Here is a 9148-nt window from a genome sequence, read left to right on the forward strand (position 1 = left end):
ACATCTGTAGAACAAGTTCAAGTTAGCTGTAGCCACGGTAACAGATCATGACAGGTTGACTCAGGTCAATGACTGAAACTTTTTGGAGGAAGAATTATGCAACAGGCTTTTTGCACCCTAATTTAGCAGATGTTTCTGGATCTCTGTGAGAGAAGGGGAGTTAAGGGAATCTTAGTAGATATGAATGTAGATTGGAACTGTTAATTATCTAGCTTGCAATGAAGTTAAAGGAATTTCAATAGAAGTAGACATAGCCCAAGGTGATGAGGAAATGATATTTAACATTTACATTGTTGAAACTAACTAAAGCAAGAGATAGCTCCTGGTAAGAAGCAGAAGTCGACCCCAGGAACCAGCCTTGTGATTTGGATAAATGGCAAGGAGCAACTGAGTCTGCGCAGGGACAGAAGGTTAAGAGTTCACCATGAAGAAGACATACAGCCTTCATCTTCACCACCCCCTGATGACCACCATAAGGAGGCACTACACAGGTGCAGTTGGGAGGAACTTAGGGAAATGACTTCTTGGAACTAATTTTAATTTGAAGCGGGGATAGGTCATGCCTATGTATAGGTGTATTGTGAAACTCTCTATATATGTAACACTTGATTGTATAAATTTAAAGCGAGCTGCCGAGTCAGGCGCACACAACTTTGGTGGGACTACCCCCCATGCTGCCCAGCGCTGAAGAAACATACCTACTTTATAATCTCACTGATTGTGGAGTCTGTTTCTGCACGTCATCTGTCCGGAAAGGCGGGGAGAGAGCATTTCCCCAGCCCTGCTGCTTTAAGGAGGCCCCATCACTTCAGAAGCACAGAGGACTGCTCTGCACATTGCACACTGCCCGCCGACTGTAGATGAGAAGCCATTCTTTCCACAAACAGGCAAGTACATTTTTAAGAGCTTTTGGTACAGAAAAGGGGTGGAGCAAACTGTCTGTTAAGTGTCCTTGTTGTAGTTTTTGCCTTTTTGAAGTCTCCCAAGGGAATGAGTCCCCTACGTACTACTCAAATGATCCCACATTAAGTACACAAGACTTTTTCCCTTCCGCAGCTCCATTGTGTACAACACACCATCCTTTGTGATGTGACAGTCTTCCTACTTTCTGGAAGAATCGGACTAAGTCAGTTCCTTTTTTCAGACCCCTGTGGGACGTTAGGGAGAGGGAAGATATCCCCCCCCATCTGCTCATCTGAACTGTAAACAGGGATCAGCGTCTCTTCTCTAACAAGACTTGATGAAGTAGGGTGCAGAAGAGGGGAAAGACCTACCCACTTCTCAGTAAGTACAGGAAGTTTTTTCATTTGTAGATCAAAGTTTTTCTCCATCATGTCTTATGTATGCCAACGGAACCAAGAAGCAAAACTGGAACTTTGGAGTAAAAACAAGCTGCAACAGGAAAGCAACAGTGATTTTGTTTCTGCCTCTCAAACACCCAGCTCTCCTCTGCAGGGGATACGGGCAGAGCAGCAGGGCATACCCAAGTAGTTGTGCTGGGATGATTTTTTTGTATTTTGGGGGAGATTTGCCATAGAACAAAAGCTCTCCTACTTCCCCCCACCCCAACCCACAATTCACCTCTCAGCACTTTCACTTCCTTGCAGTAAGGCTTTGACAAAATCACTTTTCTAGTGCTCTATTTCGAAACAATGCTAAACCATTCCTGTCTGCCAGGCAACAAGATGCACGGGGAAAACGCTGAAGCAAGAAATTGCTCAAGCTTTTTTCTTTTTAAACTTACATCAGGACAACGTGTTAAAACATTTAGGACCCTCATAGGTCCTAGGTTAAGGAGCAATGTCTAGTTTAGTAATGAAAATTATGTTATGTACTGGTACATGCAACAAACTATCTTAGTTGAAAGAAGAGTAACAGACTCCAGTGCTGCAGATCAGTATCCTCAGAAACTGCTAGCTGCATTCTCAGTCCGCATGACAACTGGGAGTTCACCAGCAAAGGGGAATGAGTCTAAACAAGCCTTATTAGCAAGCCAGGGCTTGTATCCCTACCTCTCCAAACACTTCCCTATAAAGAATCCTGTGAAAGTTGTGTCCTTGTACTAATGTAGGCTTTTTTATGTTATTATTGATTTTGAAAAGTTCTTAATTATTAAAGCAACGTATTTTGTTGCAACCTTCTGCTTGTACTTCAAGTAATTTTGCTTAACTTAACTTGTCTTGCCTCTTTCCTAAAGCACAAGTACACTTTGCTTTGGTTCAAAAATTCATCCAGCCACAGCAGAATGTTTAAAAAAGTCACCCAATCCATAGTAAATCAAATGGATCCAAGAGGAGACCTGGTCCCGGTTCACAGCATCTTAGACCATGAACATTTCAGACCCCTCTGTCTAGTGAAAAGAAAAAGAAAAACCATATTCCAGCCATCTCCCTGCTACAGACAGACATGGTACACACTCAACGACATGCTGCTGCCTGGAGAAGACAACAGAAGCACAGGTAAAGCCCACATTTATCAATCTTAAGTTCAAAATTTCCATACACAAAGCATTTGTATCATTTGTGGCTGAACTCTACCATGTTCCATCTTTCTTGTGTGTGCAACAGTTAAAAACATTGAGCCTGTACAATCAAGCTTAAGCTAATGCATCAAATTATTTCAGAGTCCCTCTTTCCCAAGGGAGACGGTCAAGATTCAAGGCAATTTACAATCAAAAAAAGTGTCAGTGACAGAGTTGATGGGAGTCTAAGCCTTCGTGTCGACTCTGCAAGTGTAGAGCTGAAAGGAGTTGCCTCCTTGTCCAAAGAGTGGTCCATCAAGCTGGAGAAGAACCACATATCAATACCAAAACTCGAGGCACTGAAAACAGAAAGGTAAGGCAGACACGAAGGGAGAACATGCCCTCAGGTCATCCTCCTCTACCCCATGCTAGGTCAATGGTTCTTCAACAGCCAAAAACAAAGATTAAGACCGGAGAGCATGCCATTGTCCCTAACTAGCATACTTCTGGAGGACAGGAAAGAGGTGATAAAGATTCCTTACACAGCTTTGTGATGCTTATAGATTTCTTTGTAATTCAGAAAGTAGGAACACCTCAACGTGGATTCAAGCCGTCTTTTCTTGCGGTTTGTACCTGCAGAGGAGCATATAGGTCAGGACAGATCACCTGTATGACCTGCCAGGCCACAGCCTCCCTGCCCCGGTCCCTCTCAGACGTAGAAAGGGAACGCATTGAGGGCAGCAAGAATTGTAGCCCATTTTCTGCCACCTTTTCCCACAGAAACCCCTGACATTGTGATATTTACATGTACTCACGTAATGTGACAAAAGACGCAAGCATAAGGCTTCTGCCTCTGAGCAGACTACAGTACTTTTGTTGTAACTCACAGAAAAACAGCCAGGATATTGCATCCTTTTTCTCTTTTAGAAAAATGAATGCGAATCACTCCTTTATTCAACAACTACAGAAAAAACAACAAAATTTATATGTGGTTCATGAAACGTTAGAAGCCTCAGAGGAGACCAGCTACGAGGAATCCATTAAGGCAGAGGGGAGCTTCATGACCAAGCTTCAAGCCAAGTTTTGTGCAAAGGTTTGATTTCTCTTCAGGCTCAGGAGTCAGTCCTTCCCAAACATCTGCACACCATCCAGGCCTAGTGTCGTGGTTTAACCCCAGCCAGCAACTAAGCACCACACAGCCGCTCGCTCACTTCCCCCCCACCCAGTGGGATGGGGGAGAAAATCAGGGAAAAAAGTAAAACTCATGGGTTGAGATAAAGACAGCTTAATAGGACAGAAAGGAATTAAGAAAAAAATACAATAATAGAAGAATTGGAATATACAAAACAAGTGACACACAATGCAATTGCTCACCACTTGCCGACCAGTTAGCTCCTGAGCAGCACTCTGCCCCCCCCCAGGCTAACTCCCCCCAGTTTACACACTGTGCATGACATCACATGGTATGGAATATTCCTTTGGCCAGTTTGGGTCAGCTGTCCTGGCTGTGTCCCTTCCCAACTTCTTGTGCCCCTCCAGCCTTCTTGCTGGCTGGGCATGAGAAGCTGAAAAATCCTTGACTTGGTATAAACACTACTTAGCAATAACTGAAAACATCAGTGTGTTATCAGCATTATTCTCATACTAAATCCAAAATATAACACTGTACCAGCTACTAGAAAGAAAATTAACTCTATCCCAGCCAAAACCAGGACACCTAGTAACAGATTTTTTTTTTTCATTGACCAGGGCACCCGAGAGAACAGACAAGGCATAACTATACCCAAGGGCTGCACCCTGGCATTCAGGGCAATCCAGCTGACCATTACAGATGGATCATGGGGTAAGTAACTTTCAGAAACTACCAACTCCTCTATTCAGGAAACAACACACAGAAGAGGAAAAAACATTTTCTGAAGTATCATTCAGCCTCACGGCCACCCTTAGTTCATTTGCAAGGACATGAACACATGCAATGTGAGTGACAGAAATTACCTGGGAAAAGGCCATACATAGTATGTAAGTTAAAAGAGCTACTCAGGAAAGAGATGCAATTTCAGGAGGGTTTGATAAAGAAATGAAAGAGGGATACTAGAACTCTCAGCTCTAGATTTCAGGAACTGCAGAACTCCTGTTGAAAAATGGCACAGAAAGCAGAGTTTGTTTTCTTTTCCTACTCAGAAGAGAAAAGCGAAGGAGAAAACAGGATGGCTGACCCTCCAGTGGAAAGACTGGCATAAAAGACGCTTACACTGGAGAGGCAAAGAAAGGACTGAGATCCACAAAATCTGCTGCAGGATTTTAGAGGTCACATTTGGCTTGCTTCCCCTATGCTCTGTGCTTCCCGTGCCTGCATGGATCTTTTTGAGTATAAGCTATCGTTCTAATTTACTCGTATTTTAACACACTTACTGGCCGATACAGATGCTAACACAAGGCACATGACAGCAGGGAATGAGGTCTAGTAATAATGAGTTTTAAATGAACAGGAAGAAAACAGATGCACTGGAGAAGAGTGCAAACACCAGTCTGACCTACAACTAGCACATGAGATTTCAGACCTGGGATACCAGTATCTTCAGACTTAAAAACCACCCTGGTAAAAAAATACTTTAAGTATTTTCTAAATCAGCAATGCCCTTTTTATTCTGTTGCAGATCTTCAATATTTCCCAGAATCTTCCAGAATGTTTGTATGTGATGGTAAGCAATGTATTTTACTACTTCTGCTTGCACTACTTTTACCCCCTTTGGGCAAGATGGAATCTCTCAGGATAAACACAAACCACCAAAAGCGGTATGTTTACTGTATAGTACCATTACCTGAGACACAACAACTGTCCAACTCGAAATTGCATATTGCTTTAAAAAAATATTCATAGAAATGTTTCAAATTCTAAATTTAGGGGTGCCAGTGAACTTCTTGTGGGATTGACTATTTCAGAAGTGACATATTTGGACTCTTTCTGGTTTTCAGGTTCCTCACAAGGAAAATTACACAGACTGCAGGTAGAAGTTAAAGATACTTGTCAAATTTTCTCCAAGCTGTCTTCTGATCTGTTCGTCGTATTTTTAAAAGCCATCAAAGCTGTGATGAGAGACAGGAACCTCTTTGAAGAGCTGACCCACAAAGTAAGCAAAGTTCCTCTTACTGCCAGGAGAGACATCCGTGATCATACCTCTTGCCCCAGAAGTCATCTCTCCTGTGCCACAACTACCAATCCAAAAATCCTTCACTTGGTGTATCTGTCTGGTCTCCATCACCATACAGAGAAAGAAAGTGCTCAGGACAGAGACAACTGCTGAAATATGTCCTGAATACAGCCTAGCAGAATTACCTGAAGGTATCAAAGCATTTAAATTTCACATTCAGTCCTTAAGTGGCACTGGTGTGAATGCTAAAGCCTCAATTACAGCCTCATAAATGGCTTAAGGAGGAGAGACACATACTAGATGACTGTTCATATGCTTCTGTAGTTAGCCTGGAAGGGACTATCAGCACCCCCTTCTCTTAAATCCTGACGTTTCTTTTTCTTATCCCCCTAGATGGAAGCAGTTCTTGATGAAACCGGTAGTTGTGAGCTGAAAACAGAAAGCCCAGACTTAAAAGACCTGTTGAGCAGCTTACAGGATTCTTCAAGACATCTTCTCCTTAAGCTGGCAGAAGCAATCACCTACACTCTTGATGCGTTAGATGGTAAGGCTTTCTGGCCATTTTAATAAGAGATATCCAGTAGCACCAGGATATATTAAAAGCATTCCTACCAACAAGACTAGCAGAATATATAAAGCTTACAGAGTGCGAGAGACTTGCAGAGGATTTACGTGAAATAATTTCTTAGATTGTGGGAATGAAGGTGATCTATGCTGAGAGCACAGACCTGTCCGTACCAGCTACTGTTCAGCGACAGTCGCAATGTCGCAGAGCGGCAACTGCCAGAGGCATGACACTGAATTACCGCTCAGTCCAGGAACAGCGTGAACAAGGGGATCCTTGAAAAGAGGGCTTGAAATCAGAATTAAAATGTGGGTAAAAATGGCAAGATTACCTTACAGAAAGAGCAGCACAAATTCCAGGGTTCTTTTTCCCAAGGCTGCCACAAAATATGGCTTGAGCCTCCTCCTCACCCACCTTGGTCTCTATACTTTTGATATGAGAATCATCTGTACCCAGAGTAACAACTGTATTCATCTCACAGGGAGGCTGCACTAATAATTTAGCTTAAAACATCTGAAGAACTTTTGACCAAACAGGCATTCCCTGAAAGACAGTTGATGGTCACCCTTCATACCTCACCAGTTGTCTCTAAAACATTGATGGTGGGGTTTTTTTGGTACAAACCTGTTTTAATTCTGCAGAGCTAACAGAAGATCAGCTGCTGCTGTTGCTAGAGTCCTTGGAAGAGAAGATTGTGTCCCAACAGCTTAAGCTGGTGAGAGAACATGCATTGCATTTGGCTCAAAATGAAGGGGGAGGGGGAGTGTTATTTTAAGTAAAGCAACATTTAGGTGATGATATAGGAAGCAGTATCACAACTTACACTGGGAAGAAGGGAAGGAATAATTGCTTCAAACTCGGCAGGGATCAAAATACTCACTTTGAAAGAAATCACCCCAAAACATCAAGACCTGAGAATTCTAACAACTGTTTTGCTGATAATAAACATTAAATTGGACACAGCTGATGACCATTTTTCTTGAAATGGTAGTCAGAATTTTCTGGCTGCTTTGGCTCCAGGTTAAAAAAAAACAACAAAAAAAACACACTACAATTTTAATTTCTTGGACATAACTAATTCACAAGAAACTGGGAACTGAATACATGAGCATGACAATCTTTCAGGGTGAAAAGTGCCACACATGGGTTATTTAGTGTGCCTGTAAGATAGTAAAGCACTTCACAAGTCAAAGAGATCATTTCCTTATTTGACTTCCACAGAAGGGAGCATTAAAATACTGATTTTGATTTTTCTATTGTTGCTGTGAAGGTTGAGAGCATCTTGGAACACGACATGGAAGACAGAGAGGAGCATTTCAGTGTGGATGCCAGCTTGCTCTCCTTCTCACAAGAGAGGGAACAAAAATTAACCATTGCAATGGTCGAGATGAGTGGAGTCAAGCTCCAGAAAGACGGATCAGTTGTCTGTACAAAAGCCTTCTTCGCCGTAGCAGCCCTGTATGTGTCTCTATATGTCCTCGACCTTTTGAGTAACTCAGATTAGGTTATACATGTCCTCCCATTAGGGAGGATTTAAAGGTAATCACTCGATAATGTATTTGAAAGTCTCTTCCTGCAAGCCAGTTTCTCTCTGCAGACTTTACCCCTACATAGGCCAGGCATTCCTCACCGCCACTCACTCTACACAGATGAGTGCTGCTTTGAAATGAGTAGGAAAAGCAGACTTAAGGCAAGAAAACTCCTTGTAGAAGCCAGAAGCTAGATACCAAAATTGATTTTTCATTCCCCCCATACAAATGCAGAGTGCCATCTGAAAAATCCACCAGCCCAAATAATCGCAAGCCTGTCAGCTGCGCTTTGCGTGATACTGGTTCTCATAAAACATGCTAGCACACAGCCACTCATGCAGCCAGTAAGGAACAAAGGAATACCTCAGCAATAATTCACTTACCCTGGTCACACCTGTGATTCACGTGTGACTCAGTAAGCTGGGAAGCGTTAGAAAGCTGAGGGATCTCACAGCATTTTAATGACACACACCTGGTGAAACAGCACCTCCATCACAAGATTACACACCCCACAAGCAGCGACAAGGAATAAGCTACAACATTTCAGAACAACGCTACAGATATTTTGATGAATGCTTTATAAATAAAGAGAATAACTTCTCACTGAATGACTGGACATTCTTAAAGGCAATTTTTAAGTTTACAGGTATTTTCAGTCACCCAGCGGTGCTGCCTGCCTGGAGACCCGGCTCCCCACAGACCCGAGGCCTGGGAGGGTCCCTCAGGCTCCTGGGGGAAGGGGGTGCCCTCAGCAAAGGGTAGCGCCGCTCACCTGGCCGGTCACCGAGGGCACCGCTGTCACGAGGGGTCTGGCCATGCTCTACAGCAGTCGACGAGGGGAGCCTGGCCCTGGCTCCGAGCCCCTCAAGGACGTGGGGAGCGGGGGGCACAGCGGCCGCTCCCTGGCAGAAGCCCGGGCCTCGCACCTCGCCTCAGGGCGGCAGGCCAGCAGCGTCTGCGCATGCGCGGAACAACAGGCGGGAACACCCCGGCCACCGACAGAAATACCCGAGCGTCCGGCGGAAACACCCGAGAGAGCGCGGCCGGAAACACCCGAGAGCTCTTCGGCCGCTTCGGAAAGAGCCGAGAAAGTGTCGTGCTCGGTGCTCGATCGCGCGGGCCTGGCGGGTTAAGGCAAGGTGCGGCTAGTCGAGCCTGGCGACTCCCGGCGTCCCCCGCGGTTGTTGCAGTGTCACGGCCGGCCCCGGCGCGCCCGGCCATGAAGCAGGAGGGCGCGTCCCGCCGCCGCGGCGACAAGGCCAAGGCCCCCCCCGACGGGCCGCCCCCCGCTCCCCCCGACGTGGAGATGCAGGAGGAGGCAGCGGCGGCCGAAATGGCCGGGGAGCGGCAACCGCAGCGGGAGCTTGACGCCATCACGTTGGAGGGTGAGGGGCGGGGGGGGCACACAGGAGGGGGGTCACTGTAACGGGGATCTGGGGGA

General features: G+C 45.0%; 2 protein-coding genes across 2 annotated transcripts in view; both read left to right on the plus strand.

Annotated features, from left to right (window-relative positions):
* The first annotated feature begins 817 nt into the window (after positions 1 to 817).
* On the plus strand, positions 818 to 8205 carry GSDMA (gasdermin A). Its single transcript, XM_010585556.1, has 11 exons — positions 818 to 887; positions 1145 to 1284; positions 2198 to 2459; positions 2624 to 2834; positions 3389 to 3554; positions 4211 to 4304; positions 5119 to 5163; positions 5438 to 5592; positions 6007 to 6157; positions 6820 to 6893; positions 7449 to 8205. The coding sequence occupies exons 3-11, from the start codon at positions 2246 to 2248 to the stop codon at positions 7680 to 7682; spliced, it is 1344 nt and encodes a 447-aa protein (XP_010583858.1). The 5' UTR covers positions 818 to 887; positions 1145 to 1284; positions 2198 to 2245; the 3' UTR covers positions 7683 to 8205.
* Positions 8206 to 8899: 694 nt separating this feature from the next.
* Positions 8900 to 9148, plus strand: part of PSMD3 (proteasome (prosome, macropain) 26S subunit, non-ATPase, 3) — a 4425-nt gene continuing 4176 nt past the window's right edge. Inside the window, exon 1 of the mRNA XM_010585557.1 lies at positions 8900 to 9092. Coding sequence (XP_010583859.1) covers positions 8927 to 9092 — 166 coding nt within the window. The 5' untranslated portion in view covers positions 8900 to 8926. The remainder of the gene's footprint in view (positions 9093 to 9148) is intronic.

This window comes from Haliaeetus leucocephalus, unplaced genomic scaffold, assembly GCF_000737465.1.
Source record: "Haliaeetus leucocephalus isolate CR32 unplaced genomic scaffold, Haliaeetus_leucocephalus-4.0 Scaffold110, whole genome shotgun sequence".
Lineage (NCBI taxonomy): Eukaryota > Metazoa > Chordata > Aves > Accipitriformes > Accipitridae > Haliaeetus > Haliaeetus leucocephalus.

What these genes read in the sequence shown, in the direction of transcription:
- GSDMA (XM_010585556.1), top strand. Translation starts at nt 2,246, where the DNA reads ATGTTTAAAAAAGTCACCCAATCCATAGTAAATCAAATGGATCCAAGA. An exon ending in CATTACAGATGGATCATGGG is followed by an intron (nt 4,305 to 5,118) that starts GTAAGTAACTTT and finishes ATTCTGTTGCAG; the next exon opens with ATCTTCAATATTTCCCAGAA. An exon ending in CACTCTTGATGCGTTAGATG is followed by an intron (nt 6,158 to 6,819) that starts GTAAGGCTTTCT and finishes TTAATTCTGCAG; the next exon opens with AGCTAACAGAAGATCAGCTG.